Below are 26,894 nucleotides of genomic sequence, written 5' to 3' on the forward strand. Positions count from 1 at the left end.
CCCCCGGCCCCCACCTCCTAATTCTTCTGGCTCCCCATTCCTCCTCCTATACCTTTGTGGGCCACCTCATCACCACCTCCCCACACAAACCCCCTCTCCTCCCTCCACTGCCTCCGCAGCTACCTCCTCGAACCATGCCTCACCAACTCTCCTATCCAGTTATCTAACGAGAAGAAGAGGGAGTGGGGCACGCCGAGGGTTGCAGGATGTGTTGTGAAATGCGCGCCTTTCTTTAAGGAGTCCTTCACGAGTAAATTAAAAGTTTCAAAGCTTTTATCTGTAAATTGTATGGTTTGAGGACCTTAATATGTAAAAACACCCTTTCAATTTCTTGTTTCCTCCTTGGCTCCCACTCCCAAGCACCCTCAATCCCTCAACGCCCCCGCACCCTAATCGCTCGCTCCACTTTCACCTCCCTCGCCTCCCCCACCAACCTCACACTCCTCTTCTACACAAACTCTTCCTCGCCTCCCCCCCCCACCTTAATATGTAAAAACACCCTTTCAATTTCTTGTCAACTCTATTATCAAAATTTCAGTGCTTGTTGTCTCTATTCTATTTGTTATATTGCAGCACCTCTACTTTCTTGACTGTTTAGGCAGATATTTTTTTACTACATTCTTCCGACTTTATTTCTTGTTAAATTTTGTTTTTATACCATGAACTTGATCATTGCTAAAATTTTATGTTATCTCACTGTTTCTCTGGGGACATCCTAATTTTTATGACTACAGAAGTATCATTAGGAATGAAAATTAACGGTGCCTGATATTTGCGAAGGTTATGAGTTGATGACCAACATGTTGATTTTTTTGTGTTTTGTTTCAACTTTGTATTTAAAAAATAACCCTAAACACTTTCTTGTTCCTTATCGCTGTAAGTAATAATGTTCTAAAAAATAATTACAAAATAATGCATTTCTTTATTACTTTCATCTATGTTCACACTCATAATGTTAATCATATTTTTTCACTAATACAATTATTCTTTGCAATAAAGATATCAATGATCTCGATCTTATATTTGAAGGTATTGCCTTTAAAATTTAAATCATATGAATAATTTATTTACTTCAAGTTACGTATGAATAATTTTAAGTTCAGTGGAGGGAGGTGAAGTTTTTAGATGAAGGGAAGACTTATTCTTTGAATCTGTGTTTAACAATAGACCTTCTCAGTGAAATCACAACGTTAATGGAAGATTTCTGAAATCTTTTGTTTAACTTGTGACTTGTAATTGGCAAGATGACCATGCATGCCAGCATGGCTACCGACATGGACTGATGGTGTTGGTTTTCCAAGTATTTGGGCAGCCACGAATTTATTAAAATAAATTCATATTTGTAATTGTTTTAAAGATTTTCTGATATTTTTCTAGTATTTTTAGAGTCTGTAACTAGTGAATATTAATCTTTGATGAAGCTTAATCATTATCGTTGGTCTTTTTCTAATTAATGGGCTGGCTCATTGAAAGAAGATTAATAAGTTTGAAAATATTTTCATAAGGATTAAACCTTTAAAAAGTTATTCTAGACTCAAAATAATTGGTCATGTCTTCCAGCCAATTGATCTCAATGGCTTAGAACATCAATTTTTTATTCAAATTTTTTTTGTGAATTTTCATAATTTTTACAAAATTATATCTTCCCATTCTTGTTGTCTCACTAACACTCTTCTCCGTTTGATCCATTCTTCTATATATATGATGCACTGCACTATTTGATGTAAATTTCAGACTAATTGTAATATTGTGATATTTTTGTGTCGTTGAAATTATTGGCTGCAGGTAAAAGTATGTGACATCTGTGGGGATGCTGGAAGGGAAGATCTTCTTGCTATATGCAGCAGTTGTAGTGATGGTGCAGAGCATACGTAAGTTTATGAAACTTCGAATTGCCTGATAGTTTCTCGTTGCTCCCTTATATTCTCTAATTATTGTTCATCTCTGCATAGATACTGTATGAGCCAAATGCTACTAAAAGTTCCAGAGGGTGACTGGCTATGTGAAGAATGTAAAATGAAAGAGTCGAAGAATCAGAATGCTGATGAATACGAGGAAGTTTCTGAAAGTTTAAACTTAAATTACTTAAATGAAGGCAATAAAAAAGCTTTGAGCACTCCCTTCCCTAAGAAGTTACCCAAATTGAATATTGGGCCAACTGATTTGGTTACTAAAAGGCCTTCTAAGGGACTTCAAAGCTCGCATAATTTAACTCCGAGGCAAGCTGACCATCCTGAGGAAGTAAAATCTTCTGAACGGAATGGGACTTCAATGGAAACAGCCAGCCCAAGGAAAAAGCCGACCTTATCTCGTCAAATTTCACTAAAGAACCAGGTAATGGAAAAAGTGAATACAGCTATCATACCAGCATTAACGGAAGTTCATTCTACAAAATCTTCTGAGGCTTTTTCAAGATCCAAAGTGTCTTTAAGCTCAAGTTCATTCAAGGGTCAACCACATCCTCATTCCCCTCACGGTAGGTCAGCATTCAAATTCATTCCTTTTATTCGTTTAGGGTTGTTACTGAAATACTGCCCTGTCCCTTAACTGGTTTTCTGTAATGCTGTTTTTTATGTATTTAATCAGGGCTTTTATCAAGGTCAGTTTCTTTTAGTTACTCAAACAATGTGCCTAAAGTCAAAACATTAATTGAAAAGCCTCCTCATAAGCAAAAAATCACAAGGGAATCCGCAAACATTGACTTAAGGAAAGAGGTTTCGGTTAAGTCATTGACTAGAAACACTTCTTTTAGCAACACAACCTCAGGGCGCCCCCATACCGAGTCAGTGAGTAAAAGTTCATCATTTAAGCCTTCTCATATTGAAGGCTTAAGAGGACCAAAAGAATCAAAAGAAAGAAGTTTTGATGGAAGGAATAATATTTCTGCAAAGCAAAACTCCATTTTCAGGCCATCAGCAGTAATTACCAGCCACCATCCTATTAAGGTGGATGCTAAGCATGTACATGGCGATGGGAAAATAAAAAACATCCCTGAAACAGATGTTCCTTGTTCGAGTAAAGGATTTAACGATGCAAATGACTTAGGTAAAAGTTTAGTGGTCACCTTCTCCTAATACTTTATTCATGTTGCTTTATTTTATGCAGCTCATTATTTTCCTTGGTCTACTAGGTTCCAGTGAAGGGAAGAAACAGGCACTTTATTCATCCAAGAATTCTGATGGAAATTCCAAATTTGAAAATCTTAAAAAACCCCTACCCCTAAATAAAGGCATTCTGTCCAGTACCAGTGCTATAGATGGATCAAACAGAAAGGTGGAACTCGTATCACCACATAGTGCTGTTCAATCTTCAGAGTCTGGACGCAAGGATGAGAGCTTGAGGAATTCTCCTTGTTCTACTGGTTCAAGGCTTTCATCCTTTGGTGGTAGCCAGAAGTTACGCTGTCAAAAATGCAATGAAACTGGACATGTGATCCAGCACTGTTCCAATAACAAGCTTCAAAAATCTACTAATAACCTTGCAGCTGACGGGAATTCAAATGAGGTAGTGAAGAAGAATAATAAATGGAGAGAAGTAGTGGAGGCAGCCATATCGAGAAGTAGAGTGCTAAAGGGTAACAAAGCTGATGCATGTGAGGAGCTTCCCGCAGCCAAAACAGATTTGAATTGTGTAGCAGTTTCAAAAAATGCTCCAAATGCTATTATCCAGAGAAATAGCGTTTTAACCACCTCAAAGGATTTAAATATTGATTCTACCAAAAACTTAGCTTCTGCAAATTCAGGGCAGTCTGCTGTACTTCCAGTTGAGGTTTCTCATGTTTCCAAAGTTGATGACCAAAGTCATTGTCTTCCTATTGACAAATTGAGTGCAAAGCCTTTTGTGGAATCATTACAAGACCTGGCTCCATTTTTAGCAAACACTATAAGAGCCTCAGCAATTCCCAAGCTTGAATGCATATGGCAGTACGACATGTTTTTTCTGCCAACTTTGTATTTTAAAGTAGGGATAATTGCATACAAACCACCCGAAACATTGATATTTACAAATTAACCACCAGATGATTTATTTCGAACAAACGAATCGATGTATTTACGCTTACCATGATTAAACTAATGAGAATTTGATAGAAAGAAAACTATGGGTTGAGGTTTTACTATGGATTTTGATATTTGAGTGAGAATTTGAAAAATGGATGTAAAGAGGGTGGTTAATTTATAAATAGTAAGTTTCGGGTGTTCTTTAGGTAATTTCCTCTTTAAAGTATTATCTTGTTTGTTCTCATGTATAATTCTGTTTCTTTTTTTTTTCTCAACTTTGTAGAGGTAACTTCAATGTTCTGGGAATCGGAAATTGCCCTGAAAATTTTGATGGAATTCAAGCTCATTTATCAAGTTGTGCTTCACGTAGAGTATTTGAAGCAGCAATCAAGATCCCTGGCAGTGTCCACTTAGAGGAAGTATCTCACATTAGCTTATGGCCATCACATTTTCAAAGAATTGGTCCACAAGAAGAGAATATTGCTCTATTTTTCTTTGCTAAAGATGAGGAGAGGTTTGTGTAGGAAGGATGTTTCATTCATGTTATTTTGTTTTTTACATGATTATTAGCAGCTGATGTTTCCTATTGTGATTGGCACAGTTATGACAGAAGCTACAGAAGGCTAATGGATAGGTTGCACAAAAATGATTTAGCCCTTAGAGGAAGCATGGATGGATTTGAAATACTTATATTCACATCAAATAAGTTGCCAATGAAATCCCAGCGTAAGAAATTCACATATTTGGACATGCATTATTGGTTCTGTGTATATAATTATTGTGATTTTAAGTTTGCATAAGGAAGATCATTGAAGTACTGTTCTTTTGGCAGGTTGGAACATGATGTATTATCTCTGGGGCATGTTCAGAGCTAGAAGCGGATACGGGTTGCCTCTGATGTGTGGCCAGAAGAAATCCTCTATGCCAAATTTGGATTTGGAGCTCCCAAATCAAGATTTGTCAATTCCTCCCATCAACCTTGTTTGTAATGCCCAGAACTCAGAGACTAGTATATACTTGAACAACTTATCTGAATTCAGACCATCTACGATAACACCAGGGACGCCAGCAGACTCTCTGGATGTGCTGCCCATATCCTCTGGCATTTCCGATAAGGCATGCAGGAGACTGGAAGCTTCTGTTCAAAATTCTTTAAGTCAAGTGGTTGCTGATCCTAATGTACCACTACAACCACTAGGAAAGCATTCATTTCCCGTTGAGAAGTCATCCGGGATGACAGCTGATCTACTGACAGTTACTGATTCTCCCAAGTCTATGCGTCTAATGTCTGCTTCAAACTCTTTTTCTGAAGAGAGAAAAGATCGAACTTTTCCGGTAAAAAAATTATTTCATGAAGTAAATTTTTCTCATCAAGTGATGAAACATCTGGAATTTTTTTATTTTTGGCGTAGGTTAAGAGTTTCTTTTACCGTTTAAAGTTCTTTAGCTACTTAAAACACAATTTTTTATAGCTAGCTTCAATCTTATTATGCTTTCTTGGGGGGTTCTGATACTTGATCTTGAAAAACATCATTGAATATTAGATTATAAATAAACTATATGCTTATCGAACTGATGGATCATGCATAAGGGGCCTGGTTTTGGCATTGGATGTGTGTGTATTTGTGTTAGGTATTCTGTACCTTTTTGAACGGTGAGACATCTACTTTGTAAGGGATTGTAGGACTAAGCACTTGTCATAATTGCATATTAGCGGAGCATAATATGTATGGATTGGATCTATCATGTGAAAAATCTACTTAATAATCTTGCTAATTAATGATCCAAAAAGTTTCATTGGGTAAATAATGCAGAATGGGACCCAATCCTAATCATCAAGTGCAGATTTATGGCAATATTGAGTCCAGTTGATTTGACCAAGCTACCCATAATTGTGTTTATTTTTATTTATTTAATTAGGTAAGGATTAGCCTTTTCGTCAACCCTCTATTATTTTTATTTAGGTGATTAGATTTTCTTAACTTACCTTGATTTAATTCATTTTCTTAATACAATCCTATTTCTATATACATAGTGATAAGAAAAACTTTTTATCCTATTTAACAGTTTTTAGAGCCAGAGCTGCATTATCTGGTGTTTTCAATCCATGATTGTTTTATAAATAGTAATCATGGATTGGAACCACAAATATTATGAAAAAAACAATACTTTGTAAATTTCATTTGACAAAATAGTTATTTTACAAGAGTTTTCACCTGTAAAATATTTTTTTTAAAAAAAAGTGATGATCGTTGTAAAAACATTTATTAATGCAAATTAAAAGTTATAATTTTTCAAAACAAATAAGAAAGAGATTTACATACTAATTACGTAAATTTTGAATAATTATATAAAAACGAAAATACCCTTTAATTCATGCAGGTCACTGTTAACTTTAACGGAAATTATGATTTAGGATTATTTGGAGCAACTTTTAATTGTCTTGGACTAAATTGGAGCATTTTAAAACTCTGAGACTAAATTGTATGCTCTTAATAGTTGGTGGACTAAATTGATTTCATCAAGCTACCCATAATTTTTTTATTTTTATTTATTTAATTAGGTAGGGATTAGCCTTTTTGCCAACCCTCTTATTTTTGTTTAGGAGATTAGATTTTCAAAACTTATGTTGTTTTATTTCATTTTTTTACTACATTCATATTTCTATATAAATAGTGATAAGAAAGACTTTTCATCTGTATTAATCAGTTTTTAGAGTCAGAGCTGTTTTATCTGATGGTTCCAATCCATGATTTCTATTATATATAAATAGTAATCATGAATTGGAACCACAAATATTTTGAAAAAGCAATTATTTGTAAATAGTTATTTTACAAGACTTTTCATTTGTAGAAAATTTTATTTGAAAAAAAGTGATCAATGTTGTGAAGAAGTTTATTAATGCAAATTAAAAATTATAATTTCTCCAAACAAATAATAAATTGATTTATACGAAGACCACGTAAATTTTGAATAATTATCTAAAAGATGAAAATACCCTTCAATTCATACAGGTCTCTGTTAACTTTAATTGAAAATTATGATTTAGGACCTATTTGGAGCATTCTAAAACTCTAGAACTAAATTAGACACTTTTTAATAGTCGGGGGACTAAATTGATTTGATCAAGCTACCCATGATTGTGTTTATTTTTATTTATTTAATTAGGCAGGGACTAGCCTTTTTGGCAACCCTCTATTATTTTTATTTTTATTGAGGCGATTAGATTTTCGGAACTTATCTTGATTTACTTCATTTTTTTTAATACTATCCTATATCTATATAAATAATGATAAGAAAGACTTTTCATCTATATTTATCAGTTTTTAGAGTCATAGTTGTATTATCTGGTGGTTCCAATCTATAATTCCTAGTATATATAAATAACAATGAAGGATTGGAACCACAAATATTTTGAAAATAGGAATCATTTGTAAATTACATTTGAAAAAAATAGTTATTTTACAAGACTTTCATCAGTAAAAAAATTTATTTGAAAAAAAAAATAATGACTGCTGTGAAGAAATTTATTAATGCAAATTAAAATTTATAATTTTCAAAACATATAAAAATGAAATTTATATACAAACCACATGGAGTTTGAATAATTACATAAAAGACGAAAATACCCTTTAATTCATGCATGCCACTGTTAACTAAACGAAAAATATGATTTAGGTCCAATTTAGAGCATTCTAAAATTCTGGCTAAATTTGGCACTTTTTAATAGTTGGAAGACTATTTTGGGCTCTTACTCATTTCATGTTCTAAGCTTAATCAATCCACTACATTATGTCAAGCTGATAGTAACCACTGTAAATCATGTTTCATAATACTCACTTTCTAGATAATGATACCTCTAATCTGTCAAAAGCACGCTTGTTCCAAACTCCGCACAATTACAGTGTAACGATTCACCATTTTGCACATTTTAATGTGGTTCATCTATATACAACCTGACCTGCACCGTTGTCCTTGCAGAAAAAGCTTGTTAGTGACTGCACCAACAGAAATACTGTTGACTTGTCTACATTTGCGTATAATACTGGAGAAGAATCTAACCTTAGAAGAGCTTCATCTGTACCCCTTAATTCTTTAAATTGCAATAAAGGTGAAATTTTATCTCATTTAATCATTAGAGAGTGCAATATCTTCATTTCTTGTGATGATTCTACTCATTTGTTTCCATTTAAAGTAACAGGCGATGAATTCGGCAGAATTGAAAGAAATTTGAGAGACAAAGTTTGTTCAACATCTAGTGTAGCTATTATGGATGTTGATGATCCAACACAAAATGCGTTAGACGTAGAGCGCCTTAATAACAAGAAACGCGGGCCATCACTGTTGTCGAGTGAGGATGAAAGGGAGCCAAAGAAGAACTGCTATGCCACTGATAGTGTCACTGAAACTAATGCTAGCAATAGGCTCTCCTCCAAAATACACCCCTTATATTCATGCATTTTGAGCCCGCAGATGGAAGAACAGATCTACCGTGAACCTGTGCTGTTTGAGAGCTCCAGAACTACAGAGAGATGCTTCTTCCCAACGGATTTATGTCCCGTTCAGAACAACAAATCCGCCAACATCATACATATTCCATCTTCAGATGATGAAGCAATCCCAGAATCTTGCTCTCCTGATCTAGAACTGGCCCTTGGAGGAAAGAGTAAATTGGCTAAGCCCATGGCATCACCATTGCCATTCACATCAGTTGGAGGCAAGCAGCATATCCAACCTGGTTCTTCAGGTTATGATGGAGATGATTTATCCGCATCTCTCTCTCTATCTCTTGCTTTTCCTGCAGCGGAGAGGGAGGGATCAGCTAAATGCATTTTAGAAAAAGAGCCTATTTTGCCTGAGAAACCTTCAGCCAACACTCCATTGTTTCTGTTTGGGAGATTTAGCAACCCTTGAAATGGAACTCCTGGGTGTTATTTTCTCATTGTATTGCTGATCGCTGAGGTGTTCTGAGGGAGAATTTTAGAGCCCTTCTCATCTGTTTATAGTTACAGAAAAATCCTTGTTTATTTCTCCTTTTTCTTACCAGCTGCTTTTAACTGGTGGTTTTTTTAGAGTGTAGATTCACGGCTTTGTGCACATATTAAGAGGGGGAAGGCCGAAGTTCTTATTGTAATTCTTAGTGTAACTGTTTCTAAGTCTCAATGTGCTCATACAAAAATCTAAAAAAGTTCTGCTCCTACTGTTTAGTCTGTCTAATGTTAAATGGCAAATGTGGATGATTCTAATGTTGCAGGAAATGGCTCGCCTGTTTTCTGAGAAACGGACTTATTAAATCATGCCAAAGTCAAAAATAGAGTTCTTTAGATTTATGAAGGATTCACGGTCCTAAGTTTACCTTAGATCCAGCTTAAATCTGAATTTACTAAATCTATGAGTAGTGTCATTTTAATTAGTTTATGATTTATGAATTTATTAAATTTTTCTACGGTAATTCGGCTAATGTTGAATTCTATTTGCAGCCAAATATCTCTTAAGGTCGAGTCATTTGGTTATGTGTATTGTTTAACACAACTAAAAAAATTAATAAATCTTGTAAATTTAGCTATGATAAATACTGAGATGTCTAAATGCTCAAAATTATTTGGTAGGATAGCTGTTAAATCCAACTAGTGTTTTATAAGTTATTTGGCTACTTAATTCTGGATTTAAATTGGTTGGCTCACATGAAATTTTAGTAATAATTATTACTAATAAAATTATATCATATAAAGTAATAATTTAATGATTGATAAAAATATTAATTTAAGATGATCAAATTTAATCAAAATTTCCATTAATTATAATTGTTATTAACATAATTAATTTATTTAAGTTAATTTTAATAGATTGCTATTAAATATTAAAATTAACTAATGATTAAATCAGCATTTTTCTTTTAGAATCCATTATTTAATGACTTTGAAATTATCAATATTTAACGAAAACATAAAAATAATCCCAATAACCCTCGCCTCTCGTTCTCTACTGCCTCCGCTCTCCTTCGTCCAACCAAACCCACCGAAGCCAGCCGCCTCTCCTTCGCTCCGACTGTGGAGGTCGCGGTCGTGCTCCCCTCTCCTTCGCTTCGGGTAGGAGTGAGGAAGTAGCGGCCGCAGCGAGGTGAAGAAGACATTGACGTGACAAGCGGCGTGGGAAGGAGAAGAAGATTTCAACGGAGAAGAAGAGAAAGTAAGCTTTGTGTTTCTTCCCAACCAGCCCTTCGCGTTCTTCAGCTACTTTGAATCCCGTAAATCCATATTCTAGTTAGATTTATTCAATCCGGGAATGCAGATTCTGTAGGATTTTTAGCTATTTTTGCTCTTTGGCAGGATTTAGGTTATAGTCTGCGCAAATCCTCCTGCCAAACAACCCCTTTGATTGTTTGGATGCTGATAGAACAACTTGAATCAAGATAGATACTTCTTCTCGTTAATTGTCCTGAAATTTGTTGAACTGTTTTTTTTAGAAATAAATCTTGTAAAAATGGCTCTATAGTGAATCTAGGGCTGGGTTGATGGGCAATGGCTGCTTAGATGGTTAATAAAATGATCATAGGGGTGAGGTTTTTACTGGTTAAAGTTAGGATATTTGGTCAATCTTTAATGCCTTTACCTGGTGTAGTAATATAATGATAGTTTTGGGTTTTCAGTAGGCCGTCTCCATTCTCGATACAATTATTTTGCTTTTACGTATCTGTTCGAATTTTTTCTGTGAATTCCTTGTCGCATTCTTGTTACGGGCGTTTTGTTTTGCTATGGCTCGATATTAAATGATTTTCATTTTATGTTTTATACGGCATCTTGGCATAAAATATTCAGTTGTGAGGGTTGATTATGCTGTGAAAAAGGATGACAATAAAGTGAAAAAATGGATCAAGAAAAATCGTAAAATAAGAAAGCATAACGAAAACAAACAGATTTATGTGGTTCGTCCTAAGCTGCAGAGTATTTTGTTAGCTTCGAAGATGATCCACGATTACAAGAAAACACTATTTCCCTCTCTCTCTCTCTCTCTCTCTCTCCTCCCCTTCTCTCTCTCTAAACCGAGACTCACACTAAGGCTTCAAAGAAAAGCAACCTTGCAATTCCTTTATTTCTCCTGTATAAGCCTCACGCCGGAGAGTAATCCAAGGAGAGCAGCCTGTTGGAGAGTAATACATCTTCCCTGTAATCGTGAGCCCTTTCTATTCTTGTTCAGGCCAAAGAAGAATTTAAGGTAGCTTGCCTGAATAGAGGGAAATCAGAAACAGCTCTGAGAATCAAATCCCAACGCAAATTGGAATCACCTTTGCTATATTTGCTTCGGCCTATTTAAGAAAGCAGCAATTCAGGAATTTCAAAAAAGGAGCAACGGTGAGGAGAATAAGGCAACCTTTACTTAGCGAATCCAGATGAAGCAGGTGCATAATTTGGAACTTAATTATATCGCAACGATTAATTAAGGAAACAAATAACATGAAATTAATTCGACAGATAATTTCCTAAGATGCACAATACCACCCAGTCTGGATGTAGTGGACTGAGCTCCACATAACATAACAATTCTCTCACTTGGAGACTGAGATACTAACTGCATCATCTACTGATTGTGTCGTTCTTTTTCCTCAAACATGATATTTTCTACTATTCTCCACCTCTACAACTCAAAACTCCAGTCTTCATGCCAGAAGACCAACTGAAGCTGCACACAACTTCAGTTTCTCAATAATAACACCCTTAGTTGACATATCAGCGTCAACGTAGTCTTGTATCTCCAAGGTCTTTCCTGGGTTACTCATGAACGTGCTTACAACTCCCATTACATGGACAATATCCTGCCTCAGCTGAAAACGTTTTTCAACAAGTCCAACCTTATATCGTTTACTGCCATCAAACGCAATTTTCATCCGGTACACCCACTTGTTATGTATTTCCTTATTCCCTGGTGAAAGTTCTGTCAGCTCTCACTTGCTCAAACTTTCTTCTTGCAAGATTTCTTCATAGCTCTGTGGTTCTCCACCATTTGTTCGTACAAGATCTGGTTTTCCTGCCTTTGGCGCTCTGTCATTTTTCAAGAAACTTATTTTCTTATGTTTCCCCATAATGCATCTCTAGCTCATGTGTCCACGCCTGAGTAAACTTGTAGTCATATATAGTGTGTCAGTTTTCTTATCCCGAACCAATATTAATGCTTTTTTAGTAATATTCCAGGTATTATCTGAGAACACTACTGAATGACCACTCTTATTGAGCTGCCCAACAGAAATGAGATTTTTCTTTAATTCAGGAACGTGCTTGACTTTTTGCAAAGTTCATTTGCTCTTGTTAGGGAGTACAATATCAATGTCTCTTATTCTCACCACGTTCAGAGCTTTCCATCAGCCATATGCACCTTCCCAAAGTCACCTGCAATATAGTTTCACATCAACTCCTGATGGGAAGATGTATGGAAGGAAGCCTCTGAATCCAATATCTAGTCATCAACAGAACTGTGAACTATCAGTAATAGCACATCATGCATTTCTTCAGTTGCAACATTAACGTCATTATTCTCCTTCTTAAGATTCATGTTGTTTCTTTTTATGTGACTAACCTTGCCACAATTACAACAGGTTGTCTGCTGATCAGATTTTGATTTGATATTTTTTTTGTTTGAGTTCTGTTTTGTGATCTTCCTCTGGAATCAACCATCAGTACCGAACTTGAACCCGAGGTCTTGCCAGAATCTTTTCTGCGCACCTCATCAGCCAAAATCAAATCACGAATATCATCATATTTCAGTTTATATTTACCTCTTCCCAGCTATGGGACAATGAAACCAACAGTATCAGCGCACGTATATCATCATCAAAATCAATTTCAACAGACGACAATTGATTTGTGATAGTATTGAAATCATTCAGGTGCAGAGCAACAGACAAAACTTTTTCAAGTTGAATAACATTTTTCATCAGGTGTCCCTTGTTATTCGCCGATAACATTTCATACATACCTGATAAAACCTTCATGAGATCTGCAATAGTCATCTCTTTTATGACGTTATGGGCAACGGATCTTGACAGGGTTAGTCGTATAACCCTTAGAACCTATCGATCCAACAGATTCCATTTCGCCTCGTCCATCTTTTCTGACTTCTTTCCCAGCAACAGCAGGTGAAGTTTCTTCCCTGGTGAAAGTTCTGTCAGCTCCCACTTGCTCGAACTTTCTTTTTGCAAGATTTCTTCATAGCTCCGTGGTTCTCCACCATTTGTTCGTACAAGATCTGGTTTTCCTGTCTTTGGCGTTCTGTCATTTTTCAGGAAACTTATTTTCTTATGTTTTCTCATAATGCATCTCTGGCTCATGTGTCCACGCCTGAGTAAACTTGTAGTCATATATAGTGTGTCAGTTTTCTTATCCCGAACCAGTATTAATGCTTCTTTAGTAATATTCCAGGTACTATCTGAAAACATTACTGAATGACCACTCTTATTTAATTGCCCAACAGAAATGAGATTTTTATTTAATTCAGGAACGTGCTTGACTTTTTGCAAAATTCATTTGCTCTTGTTAGAGAGTGCAATATCAATGTCTCTTATTCTCACCACGTTCAGAGCTTTCCATCAGTCATATGCACCTTCCCAAAGTCACCTGCAATATAGTTTCACATCAACTCCTGATGGGAAGATGTATGGAAGGAAGCCTCTGAATCCAATATCCAGTCATCAACAAAACTGTGAACTGTCAGCAATAACACATCATGCGTTTCTTCAGTTGCAACATTAACGTCATTATTCTCTTTCTTAAGATTCATGTTGTTTCTTTTTATGTGGCTAACATTGCCACAATTACAACATGTTGTCTGCTGATCAGATTTTGATTTGATATATTTTTTTGTTTGAGTTTTTTTTTGTGATCTTCCTCTGGAATCAACGATTAGTACCGAACTCGAACCCGAGGTCTTGCCAGAATCTTTCCTGCGCACCTCATCAGCCAAAATCAAATCACGAATATCATCATATTTCAGTTTATATTTACCTGCAGAACTGCTAACTGTCATTCTCATGACTTCCCAGCTATTTGACAATGAAACCAACAGTATCAGCGCACATATATCATCATCAAAATCAATTTCAACAGACGACAATTGATTTGTGATAGTATTGAAATCATTCAGGTGCAGAGCAACAGACAAAACTTTTTCAAGTTGAATAACATTTTTCATCAGGTGTACCTTGTTATTCGCCGATAACATTTCATACATACCTGATAAAACCTTCATGAGATCTGCAATAGTCATCTCTTTTATGACGTTATGGACAACGGATTTTGATAGGGTAAGTCGTACAACCCCCAGAACCTGTCGATCCAACAGATTCCATTCCGCCTCGTCCATCTTTTCCGACTTCTGTCCCAGCAACGACAGGTGAAGTTTCTTCCCATAGAGGTAGTCTTCTATCTACATCCTCCAGTAACCAAAATTTGTGTTATTGAACTTCTCGATCCCCGATGCCATTACTTCATCTTTGTCCATCATTCTTTCTTTCAGTCTCAAACCAAATCTTTGATATCAGTTGTTGTGAAAAACGACGACAATAAAGCGAAAAAATGGATTGAGAAAAATCGCAAAATAGAAAAACACAGCGGAAACACACAGATTTACGTGGTTCGTCAAATTTTTTACGTCCACAGAGCTGCCGAGTATTTTATTAGCTTCAAAGAATACACTTATCGATCACCTCGAAGATTACAATAAAACACTCTTTCTCTCTCCTCCCCTTCTCTCTCTCTAAACCGAGAGTCACACCAAGAAGAAGAAAGACGGCTTCAAAGAAAAGCAACCTTGTGATTCCTTTATTTCTTCTATATAAGCCTCACGCCGGAGAGTAATCCAAGGAGAGAAGTCTACTGGATAGTAATACATCTTCCCTGTAATTCCCTGTAATCGTGAGCCCTTTTTATTCTTGTTCAGGCCAAAGAAGAATTTAAGGTAGCTTGCCTGAATAGTGGGAAATCAGAAACAGCCTTGAGAATCAAATCCCAACGCAAATTGGAATCAGCCCTTGCTATATCTGCTTAGGCCCATTTAAGGAAGCAGCAATTCAGGAATTCCAAAAAAGGAGTAACGGTGAGGAGAATAAGGCAGCCTTTATTTAGCAAATCCAGATGAAGCGAGTGCATAATTTGGAACTTAATTATATCGCAGCGATTAATTAAGGAAGCAAATAACATGAAATTAATTCGACAGATAATTTCTTAAGATGCACAATACCACCCAGTTTGGATGTAGTGAACCGGGCTTCACATAACATGACAGATTATGAAAGTCTTCGAAGTAGGGTTTGAGAGACGTCAAAAGGATCCTTGGTCTTTTAGCTATTGTACACAAACTTGAAAGAAAAGAAGGGCGACATGAATAAGAAGGATGCATTGATCTAAAGCATCTAATTTGATTTGACCATATAAAAAATTTTTTAGAATCTTTAATATGCCTATTTGCTTCAAGTTCTCCATCACATTAATTTATTATGGTTGGGTTAATTATTTCTTGTTTCTAGCAAGAAAAAAATAGAATATATGACAATCTCTATGAACCCTAAAAACACATAAAATTCACATTAAATTGCTAATAAGGCAAAAGATCAGTAATTAGAAGAGATTGTAGTGCTAACATGGATACTTATCTATTGAATTGTTTGGCTAATTGTCTATTTTATTTGTATTTATTAATATTTTGCTCTTTGTAATTTGATAGTTTGAAATTATTGGTTTATAGCATTGGTGGGCTTATTGGTTTCTATATCAATTTTGTTTACTTTGGTCTTTTAAGACTGATCCCAACTGAATTATTTTTATTTACGAGTAAATGTCTTAGCTTGCACTGGATTTTCAAAGGCTGTGCTCTATTTTCTTCTTTTTTGTCGCTGCAGCAGGTCTTGATAATTTTGATTTATTTTTTTTTATTTTGCGGTTGCTTTTACCTACATCAATAATTTGATTTATTTTTTTTTTATTTTGCGGTTGCTTTTACCTACATCAAAATCCCAACCCCTTACATCAAACCAAATTGATGGATAGAATTTATTAAATTTTTTAGCGTCCATTGGATATTATTGCTATTCGTCTTACAAAGGAGATGTCTTTGTCTAATTTAGGGTTGCAAAGGAACTCAGTTTAGTCTGAGTAAGAGTTTGCTCAAGCTTGTGCTTATTTTCCAAAATTTTATTTGAGCTAAGATTGATTTGAGTATCTATGTTAGTGTTTAATCTTATGGTTGTTTGAGTTTGGGTTGAATTCAGCTCGTGACTAATCAATCGAGTTTTATCGAGCCTATTATTGAGTAATACTATTGAGTTGCTTGTTAGTTAATTGAACAAGGCCTATTTACCCCCTTAATTGAGCTTAAAAATGAAACTCTAATCAAATGGACTATTAAATAAACAAGCATTTTGATGAGCATAGATAATAAGTTTGAATTCATGAGTAAATAATACATCATTCTTTCAAGTTGAATGAATTCTTTGAACAAAGTTAACATGTGCTCATGATGGTGGAGATGAAATTGATTCATGAACATCTTTGGGATCACCTTTTGGAATAGAGCAAATATGCATGAATAATGTTATATATAAAAGAGCAAGATAGGTATTGTAAGTAATTGGGAGCAGATCCTAATCTAAAATAGAAGATATTATATGAAGACATTTCAGTTGTGATGAAAATGGAAGCACAAACTCAATATGAAAGATTGATAGTAAAGCTGGAAAAATACTAGCAATTGTGATTAATTCTTTCTTTGCATCTAAAGTAGATCTAAATTAAATAATAGCGAAATAAAAAGTATGTAGGCTTAAACATCTCAACTTTATTAATCATTATGAATGATTTTGGCTGCGACCCTTGCATAATTTGAATTATTGGATAAATTTCAAATTGATTCTTAACATTATCATTTGTCACATGTGTATTTTCTAATTATAATTTAGGACTGTAGGAGTACCTCCCTGCCTATTTCAAGTGCCACTTTGTAATTTTTGTCATATTATTGTCAAGTGCGAGGATTATTCACTATTTAATTTGTGGTAGATGATAGGGGATTAATTATACATTGCATTAATATAATGAGATTGATGATCATTATATCTATTATTATCATGTGAAGGGTAATTAACTTTATTTTAATGGTATCATGTAGTCTAATGAGATTAATCTAAGAATCCATACTGAGAAGAACACATAAATATGTTATGTTGGTAATCATCATATTGCTAAAAAAATCCTTGAATTTTTTTACAATGATCAACATAGCTATAATAAGACAGATTAATAGCATTTGATAACTTAATTTGTTGTTTTGTGTGTGTGTGTGTGTGTAACTTAAATTATATTGACTAAAATCTTATAGTGGATTTAAGTTGTCTAGGAATTCATGGATTCAAAAAAACAAATTTTGCGATCAATCACAATGCTAGATGGATACCTTGAGATTTTTTTTGATTGAGTTGAGTGAATACTATAATAATAATTGTTGCGTGGTGGAAGATATGCGTCAACATTGTACGAAAATCTAACTGTCTCAGCATTGTACGAAAATCTAACACATACACAGGTAAAAGAAATAAATAGGAGGGGAAACCATGTTTTTTTTTTATGTGGAAAAACTCTGAAAAGGGGAAAAACAGGAGGCCTAGCCTAGTCAAAGTAATATGTCATGTGAATGTAAGTACATAGGTCCAATCTTCTCTTGAATTAGGGAATATAAAATTACAAACTTGATAATTACAATTGTACATTATTAGTCTAGCTTTCATAGTCATAGTTGGGCTTAAACAACTGTAGTTTTTGACAATAATAATTGCAATTGGCTTGCAATGGTTATAGTTGATTGTTACAAAAGGGGTGGTTTGCCACAAATGCTATTGTCGGTGGCTATAATAACGCTAATTTATTGTAGAGGCCTTAGTTGAAATATGTAATAATAGTTGGCTATATATAACTTTATTGATAGTAGTAGGAGCATTGATTAATCACAGAGACCGTAGTTGGTAGCTGTAATTACAATTTCTCACATATGTCGTGGTTGGTCGCATAGGTCAGAGTGAGGAGCTACAATAGCGCTAGTTGGCCACAAACCATAGTTGGAAGCTACAGTAACAGTGAGCCATATAGATCATAGTTGATCACATAGGTCATAGTTGATTACAGATGTCATAGTGGGGAGCTGCAATAGCGCCAATTGACCACCAAGGTTGTAATTGTAAGCTACAGTATCCATGAGCTACATAGGTCGTAGTTGGTCATATGGGTCGTAGTGAGGAGCTGCAATAACATCAATTGATCACATAGGTCATAGTCGGGAGCTGCAATAGCATCAATTGACCACAAAGATCGTAGTCGGAAGTTGCAGTAGCAGTGAGTCACATAGGTCGTAGTTCCCCGCATAGTTCGTAATGAGAGTTGCAGTAACAATTAGCCACATAGGTCGTAGTTGGTCACATAAGCCGTAGCGCGGAGTTGCAATAACGTCAATTGGTCACAAAGACCGTGGTTAGAAGTTGTAGTAACGGTGAGTCACATTAGTCATAGTTGGTCTCATAGGCTGTAATTTGGATTTGCAGTGACAATTAGCCATATAGGTCGTAGATGGTCACATAGTCCGTAATGGACAGTTGTAGTAACAGTTAGCCACATAGGTCATAGTTGGTCACATAGGTTGTAGTGAGAAGCTGCAGTAACAATTAGTCACATAAGTTGTAGTTGAAAATTATAGTAGTGAGTCACATAGTCCATAGTTGGTCACATTAACCATATTGGGGAGTTGCAATAACGTCAATTGGCTACAAAAGTCATATTTGAAAGCTATAGTAACAGTGAGTCACATAGATTATAGTTCTTCACATAGACCATAGTGGAGAGCTACAATAACGTCAATTTGATATCAATATTAGTAAGTAACTAGTCAAAGAAGTCGATAAGAAGGTGCAGTGGAATCATAGCATAATTCAAACGATTGAATACTCACATTACATGGTTAAATAGTAACATTACAAAACTTTTATTATATTGAAATTATTGCTCTAGAATTTAAATAATCTTTATATTAAGTTCATTTTATATTTATGTAGCATATTAATTTAATATGTTACTTAATAAGAAAGCAAATTGGATGCTGCCCAAAGACCTATAGATCTGGCATAATTATGTGAGATGACTTATTTTATTTGTATTATATACTAACATTTTTGTTTTCTATAAGCTCAAGAAATTGAACTCTTTCAGTTTTCTTGATGCAGTAATCATAAATATAATTAGAAAGGATGAGAAGTTCTTAAAATTATTGGCTAATGCAAATCCTATTAATAGAGTTAACATAACTTGTTCTTTAAAACTTGGTAATATCCTCTCTCTCATAATTCTTCCTTTTTTTCATTTTTGCTTTCGAGCATTGCATTTCTTTTGCGGCTTTCCATTCAACCTAGTGATTTTTTCCATACTGGTTTTATATTTTAGTTCTCAAAACCTTAAACTAAGACCTTGTCCAATATTATGTTATTTTTATGGGATTTGACAACTTTTGTTGAGGGCCTGAGGCTGCATAGTTTGATAAGTTTGTTGTAAGTCTCATGAGTTCATATAGGCGGGCAAGTATTTCCTTAACATGGTTGGCATATTTGCCTTGATCCGCTCTGGTAAATTTGCTTCAAATTTCGTTGACGTGTTTTTTTTTCCGAACCCAGATAACGAGTCTATCTTGAGCTTGGCTTGATAAATCTATCCTAAACTAAGCTCTGTTTGCCTTGTGCATGACTGCTAAGTTCGCCTTTTGAGCATTTAGGGTGTGTATTGAATTTCTAGAGTTGAAGAAAATTAGTAAATTATTGTAACTTTATTAAATTTCATGCAAAAAAAATCCAACAAAATTGGTTTAACAATTCATACAATGCTCAACACAATGAATGAAAGAATCCCACTATTGGACATATTTGAAATAATATTAATGAACTAGTAACCATATATAACTAATCAATAATATTATATTATATTTATAAAAGATTATGCTCTATAATTTAATTACTCATTTGATTAAAATTTAATTTGAAATGTCGTTCCAAATTTGTTTTTAATTTATATATAAATAGAGAGGGGAGAGAGTTTTAATTAGTGAACTGACTTTAAAATTTGTAAATCGATTTGATTATTAAATTTTGAGCAGACTTGCCCCTAACCAAATGTCAGCTTTGTGGCTTTGGAGCACCATTTTTCTCCAAACATACCAATTCTCTCTTTATCATTCTCTCTCCTTCTCTCTCTCTATCTATATTCACGTATATATATAAAGATAGATATATATACAAATTTTGACTGTTCAAAATAACTTTCATGAATATGATCAAGTACTCCTGTTTGTGTTCGTCCCAGAAAATTTCTGCAACACTTATCATTGAGGATTTCATGCAGTCGAGAGAAGAAGATTCTTTCTGTTTTGCCAACCCTATTTCATCGTAAAATCTGAAGTTTGTTTTTGTCTCCTCCCAGCAGATGAATTCACCCAATCAGATAGTCATTGTTGCTTCATCTGTCTCAGACGCATCCCACTCTCCCTTTATTTCTTTTCTTTGTCGTTGATCACTCTTGTGGTATTCCTCTGCTTAATAAAATTGACTGCCTTGTGATAAGCGCAACCTTTTATGTAAAATAGACTTAAACACGGTGAGTTCTGTGTTTCTCTTTCAATGCCTCTCCTCGTCACGTCCTTTAGTTTGATTATTTAGATTGTATCATTTCTTCCATGATTTAGGCTGTGTTGATCCTAGACAAGTTCTTGATTTGTGAATGTCATTTAGATGTAATCGAATTGTTTTTAAATTATTATCTTTTCCTAAGTTCTCATGCACAAATTAAGGCACAAGGTTGTTTGGTTTAGTTTTATATACTTGTAGTATAAGATGTCAATGTTACCTATCATGCTGTGTTTTTTCTTCAGAAGTTAAATAGCTGGACATCTTGATGTCACTTGATTTATGCTACATCCAAATGTCAATAGAATAGGATTAAAATTTTCTTAAAATATTTAATTTTTAAAGATTTAGTAGAACTACATAGGCGATTTTTGCCAATGGCATAAAACTATAGCAAATTTAAACAGGCCATAAGTTTATTTAAGAGGTGTGGATTTTCAGTCACTGAACTGTTGTTGAATTGATGTTTAAGAACCAAGAATGAAGATCAATGTTATGCGATGCTAATCATAACTTTAGCACTGGTTTTGCCATTAAACACATAATGATCCCATTTATGAAATTGTAGTTTTGCATCAAACATTGTTAATTATCTTATTTTCTTTCTTTGTTTAGTTTTGAAGTCAAAGAGAGAAACCTCGCGAAGGTGTAGAGAGCAATTCTTATTTGATCAGAAATCAAAATTTTATTGTCTTTTTTTCTTGGAAATCAAATTTCGGTTGTCATTTATTTGAAGCCGATTCTTGATAGGTGTTTGGCCTTCTGAATTTTTTTCTTTTCATTTTCATATCATTATGTCGTTGATTTATAATGGAGTGCTAGATGTCTCTTTGGTCTAATGACTGCGTTGTCTAAATTTAGAGTATTCATCATCAATTGTAAACATGATTCTAAGACTCTTTTTTTAAATTTGTGCTCAATGTTATCACCATCATCATTAGTCTTACATCAATCACATGAAGGTGGCTTTATTAATTCTACCTCTCATTCATTTCTGTTGACTGTTACATGAATATTAAACCTATTTGTGGAGATCTTTTTGCATGACATTTAACAATTTTATCATTGATCTACCTTTTTTCTCAATTATTTTTCAACCTTAAATTTTTTGGGTAAATTATACGCGGGTCCTGCATTTCTTAAGGGACCGCTTCAAATTAGTCCACACTTTTAAAAACCTTAGGTTTGAAACCCTCAGTTTGATTGTGCGCTTTAATATGGTCTTTTTGTGATAGATCCACCAAACATTCTCTAAACCCCAAAAATTCCCTTCATTTCTAAGACGAAGTATTGAACAAAAGACCATGGATAGAGCTCAACCTATTCACTTTTACAACTCATCGTCTTCATTGCTGTTATGCTCTACTGTAGAGAAAACGAAGATGACCAATCAATAATAGAGGCAAAATTTTACATTGGAGGTATGCTTTGATTATTGCTTTGAATGGGCTCTCCAATGCATTTCATCTAAGGGCTTTTAGCCTAAGACTTTTGGTTCTAATTTTTTGATGAATAATCTTAGAACATCATTGTCGCCAACAAGGCGAAGAGGTGTGACTTCCATCTAAGCTCCAACTATCCCTCCATTTGCTATTAGAAGGCACTAAATGATTTCGTTGGAAGAAGTTGGCAATTAGATGACTGGATGGGATGTTTTAAAGCTTCTCTCTCTCTCTTTAAAATTTATCTGGATGATTTACATACATACCACTTAATTCCTATGCAGTTACATCTCTAACATCTAAACTTCAAATTTTACATATATGCCTCCTTAATAATTCATAAAAAGCTGTATTTCGCATTTTAAAAATTAGAAGTGTTTTTTTGTGATATGAAAGATTTGTGTGGTATAAATATAAAAAGTAAAGTTTAGGTGTTAGATGTGTGAATTCATTGGAATTGGGTGTTATGTATGTAAATGGGACCTTTTATGGTTAAAGTAAAAATATTATTTAGGATTATATAAAAAATATTTTTTCACTATATGATAGATTTTTTTTTAACGTTAAGATGATTTTTCACCCATAAATTTTTATGCATTAAATAATATAAATTTCAGCATGATAAGTTGTGGTTTATTTAATATTACCATACTTATAATATTTGAGTTTGTTTAATATTATAAAATGCGGAGTAATTATTTTTGAAATAATTTAACAAAATTTTAAGGTTTATTTTAAAATTTATTTATATATTTGTTAAATAATTGCTGATTACTGCTAGTACTTCAGATGGCAGATGTGGTCAAGGATTTAACTTCTGGTACTATGGGAGGTGCAGCACAATTGATTGTTGGGCACCCTTTTGACACAGTAAAAGTAAAGCTCCAAAGCCAGCCAGCCCCACTTCCCGGACAAGTGCTCAAGTTTTCTGGAGCAATGGATGCTGTTAAGCAGACAATTGCAGCAGAAGGCCCAAGAGGTTTATACAAAGGGATGGGAGCTCCTCTTGCCACTGTTGCAGCTTTCAACGCCGTCTTGTTTACCGTGAGAGGACAAATGGAGGCTTTACTGAGGTCTGAATCTGGCGTCCCTCTCACAGTTCAGCAGCAGATCATATGTGGCGCTGGTGCTGGAGTTGCAGTTTCAATTCTAGCTTGCCCAACGGAACTAATTAAGTGCAGGTGAGTAATGGTTGCTTCTTTTTGCTGTCACAATCTTTTTTTTTTTCCTTAATAAAATATGTGGCTCCTCAAATGTTCAGACATTTTAAAGTTGGGGCATTTATATAAATACCACCAATTTTTATATATTTACATATGCAACACCTAAATTTTGCTTTTTTACATGCCGCCCAAATTTTTTAGATCATATAAAAAATAGTATCATTTCAAGTTTTAATTTCAATGCATTGGTAAGGTGGCAGGTATGTAAAGATTGAAGTTTAGGTGTTAGATATGTGAATACATGGAATTTGCATGGTATGTATTTAAATCTTTCTTCAAAGTTTCAAACATAATTAGTAGTAAAATTGCCATGAGATCACCTTCTGATTAACATCTGATCTAACCATCCTTGTATGGCTTTCGGGCCAGCTGAGAAAGAGACAAATTGGATGGATAGGATTAATCATTTGTGTGTATGATCGACGTTTACAGTAGAATTTTGGCATATTGTGTTTATTTAACATATCAAGCAACTTCGAAACATCTGCACCATGTGGTACGTGTGATTTCTTTTACTGTATTTGCTTGATAAGGAATTGTGAAAGGGCATAGAGTCGCATTCAAATATCATACCATACTCTTGAATTTTTTTTACCAAGTGTTTCTCTCTCAACTTTTTTACTTTTTGCAGTTATACCTATCCTTTCAAATCCCGAAGTAGTAAGGCTTCCTGTGCTAATGTTATGCTTTTGAAAAAACCAGTTATTCCACATTTAAATGTAGGAAGATTTACATACATGCCTCAGAATTCATATGTTTTTACATATCTAACATCTAAATCTCAATTTTTACATGCATGCCACCTTTCCTATGCATGGAAAGGTGTATTTCACTTTTTGAAAGTTAAAAGGGTCGTGTATGTTTTATGTGATATGAAAATTTTGGGTGGTGTAAATGTAAAAAATTAAAGTGTAGGTGTTAGATATTTAAATACATAGAATTTGGCGGTGTGTTATGTAAATGTCCCAATTCCCCTATTTGTTTGCTTCTACTCACTCTAGGAAGCAGATTGCAGGCACAGAGTGCTTTATCATCCACATCTGCTACAGGCCACGTTAAATATGGCGGACCCATGGACGTGGCAAGGCATGTTCTGAGATCCGAAGGTGGTCTGAGAGGCTTATTCAAAGGTGTGGTTCCTACCTTAGCACGAGAGGTCCCCGGAAACGCTATCATGTTTGGCGTCTATGAAGCCCTCAAGAAGAGCATGGCCGGCGGCCCGGACACCTCAGGGCTCGGTCGTGGTTCGCTGATGGTGGCCGGAGGATTGGCCGGAGCATCTTTCTGGGCTTTAGTTTATCCGACGGATGTCATTAAGAGTGTGATACAGGTTGATGACTATCGAAACCCGAAGTTTTCTGGATCTATTGACGCCTTCAAGAAGATTTTGGCTACGGAAGGTGTCAAAGGATTGTACAAAGGGTTTGGTCCTGCTATGGCTAGAAGTGTTCCTGCCAATGCTGCTTGTTTCTTGGCGTATGAGATTACCAAATCAAGCTTTGGTTAGAGAGAATAGGGTTGGAATTTTGTTAGATTATCTTCATTTGATAGTGAGTTCGTTTTGATTTGAATCATAAGAATAAGTTTTATGTAATTTTTAAGATTAAAGCTGCATTTATTAACCCAATTTGTGCAAACATTTGATTTGTTGATGGACCTATTCTTTGGAGTTCTGATTGATTTCTGCAATTTTATTGTTTTTTTTTTCCATTTATTAATGATTACTGTTTAGGAATCAAAACGCTCTCACGTCTGGACTGCTAACCACCGAGCGTAATGTTGACCGTCGATGAAGTGTATGACGATGCGGTGCCCTATGGTTAACCGTTCGGATGTGCGGTGTCCGGACAAAATATTTTCTCCTGGGAAACAGTGTGGGTTTTTTTTTTTAAAGTGGCTTTTTTTTTCATTGAATTTGACGATGCGGTGCCCTATGGTTAACTGTCCGGATGTGCGGTGTCCGGATAAAATATTTTCTCCTGGGAAACAGTGGGGTTTTTTTTTTAAAGTGGCTTTTTTTTTCATTGAATTAAATTTGATGTAGATTGTAGATTTGTCAGGAAAAAAAAAATAATAATAAATAAAGTGAGTAGAACGACTGATGATTTGCCGGGAAAAAAATAAAAATAAAAATAAAAATGAAGGCATTCCATATTTGTTTGGTTTGAGATTGTGCATACTTGGAGGCATTAGCTGAAGAATTCTAAATTTTTAATAACTAATTTCTAATTTAATTTCCATTAGAGCTCAACTTCCCTAAAAATATTTTTAAGCTCAAAATCCAAATTTTTACCATTGAAGCGCTAATAATGGTTATTCTGGAATTTTTTTTATGGGTAGGTAATTTAATTTTAAATATTAATTTGTAAGTAATTAAGGTGGCTTTGAAAAAGGAGTTTATGGTTAGGGATCTATTCCGAGCTGACTAAGGTCAGCTTGAAAAAAATTAGATCTAAAATTTTGGCTTGCGGCTTGGCTCATTTATTTCAATTCGATCACGATTAGAGACAAAATTCGAATATATTTTCAAGCGATTAATGATCTATGAGCTGAATTCGCTAAATTTATTGTCCTAACATCACTAGTGCTATTGTAGATCCGATTTTGAGATGACCCTCGAGTTGGGGTCGGCTCGAAATTGGTTAAAAAAAAAACTGATTCCAATCACAACTCGCTCGTTTATTTCAACTTGAGGGATTAACGATTTTCAAGCTAATTCCACAAACCTACTTTTGGTTGGAGAAAAATAGCAAGGTAACTCGAAAGCTTTTTTTTTCCGAGAAAGATGAACGGAAAGGGCGAGGCAACATGAAAAATTATACGCTCAATCACTATATCACGGGTAAGCGCGCAACTCCAATGCTCTCACAACACTTCAAGATTTATTAATGCTTGGAAATAGCTTATCTCTTATTTTCTCACCCTAACTTCAAAAATAGCAATCAAGCTATCTAATTATCATCTACAGTTCAAGAATTATTAAGAAATTCAAACATAATTTTAAGATTTTAGATGGACTTAATTCTCATATATTTAATATGCATTAAATTATCTTGAAATCGACCTTTTTCTATCCAAGAAATTTAATTGCTTAAAAAAAATAATAAATCTAAATTTCACTAGATATAACACATGCAACCAATCAAACATAATAAATGTAAATAGTAAAGTTCAAGCATCATATATCTAAATACATAGGAATTGGGTTGTATGTCTGCAAATCTTCCATTTTTCAAAAAAAAAAAATAAAAATAAAAAATAAAAAATAAAGAAAAGAAAGGTTTCTTTTATTGCAAAAAAAAGTGCCATAAATCCTCACAGCATATATTCTTTCCATGATTTCAAGACCATAGAAAGGCAGTTGCAGAGTCTCTTAAGCACTAAAACTTGTTCACAATGAAATTAAAGGCATGTAATATCTAAATAACAGTTGAGCCTCAACAAATAATTTCACAGAGATCACAACATAATTTCTTTAAATTTATTCAACGTGCTAAACCAACTGATAAGCAGAGAAGTAAGACTGGATAATCAA

The 26,894-nt window shown here is 34.5% G+C and overlaps 2 protein-coding genes across 3 annotated transcripts in view; both read left to right on the plus strand.

The window, feature by feature from the left end:
• Positions 1 to 9,198, plus strand: part of LOC110018994 — a 19,783-nt gene extending 10,585 nt beyond the window's left edge. Inside the window, exons 3-11 of one of the 2 annotated variants that reach the window (XM_020716509.1) lie at positions 1,786 to 1,871; positions 1,953 to 2,476; positions 2,587 to 3,045; positions 3,131 to 3,923; positions 4,282 to 4,512; positions 4,600 to 4,724; positions 4,831 to 5,333; positions 7,980 to 8,109; positions 8,194 to 9,198. In XM_020716509.1, coding sequence (XP_020572168.1) covers positions 1,786 to 1,871; positions 1,953 to 2,476; positions 2,587 to 3,045; positions 3,131 to 3,923; positions 4,282 to 4,512; positions 4,600 to 4,724; positions 4,831 to 5,333; positions 7,980 to 8,109; positions 8,194 to 8,912 — 3,570 coding nt within the window. In that variant the 3' untranslated portion in view covers positions 8,913 to 9,198. The remainder of the gene's footprint in view (positions 1 to 1,785; positions 1,872 to 1,952; positions 2,477 to 2,586; positions 3,046 to 3,130; positions 3,924 to 4,281; positions 4,513 to 4,599; positions 4,725 to 4,830; positions 5,334 to 7,979; positions 8,110 to 8,193) is intronic. The other variant, XM_020716510.1, reaches the window with a different exon arrangement.
• Positions 9,199 to 9,951: 753 nt separating this feature from the next.
• On the plus strand, positions 9,952 to 25,032 carry LOC110019036 (mitochondrial carnitine/acylcarnitine carrier-like protein). Its single transcript, XM_020716557.1, has 3 exons — positions 9,952 to 10,187; positions 22,926 to 23,317; positions 24,368 to 25,032. The coding sequence occupies exons 2-3, from the start codon at positions 22,926 to 22,928 to the stop codon at positions 24,864 to 24,866; spliced, it is 891 nt and encodes a 296-aa protein (XP_020572216.1). The 5' UTR covers positions 9,952 to 10,187; the 3' UTR covers positions 24,867 to 25,032.
• Positions 25,033 to 26,894: the final 1,862 nt, after the last annotated feature.

This window comes from Phalaenopsis equestris, unplaced genomic scaffold (assembly GCF_001263595.1).
Source record: "Phalaenopsis equestris unplaced genomic scaffold, ASM126359v1 Scaffold000038, whole genome shotgun sequence".
Lineage (NCBI taxonomy): Eukaryota > Viridiplantae > Streptophyta > Magnoliopsida > Asparagales > Orchidaceae > Phalaenopsis > Phalaenopsis equestris.

Coding starts and splice junctions, on each gene's coding strand:
- LOC110019036 (XM_020716557.1), top strand. CDS start 22,926: ATGGCAGATGTGGTCAAGGATTTAACTTCTGGTACTATGGGAGGTGCA. Junction 23,318..24,367: donor ACGGAACTAATTAAGTGCAG/GTGAGTAATGGT, acceptor TCTAGGAAGCAG/ATTGCAGGCACAGAGTGCTT.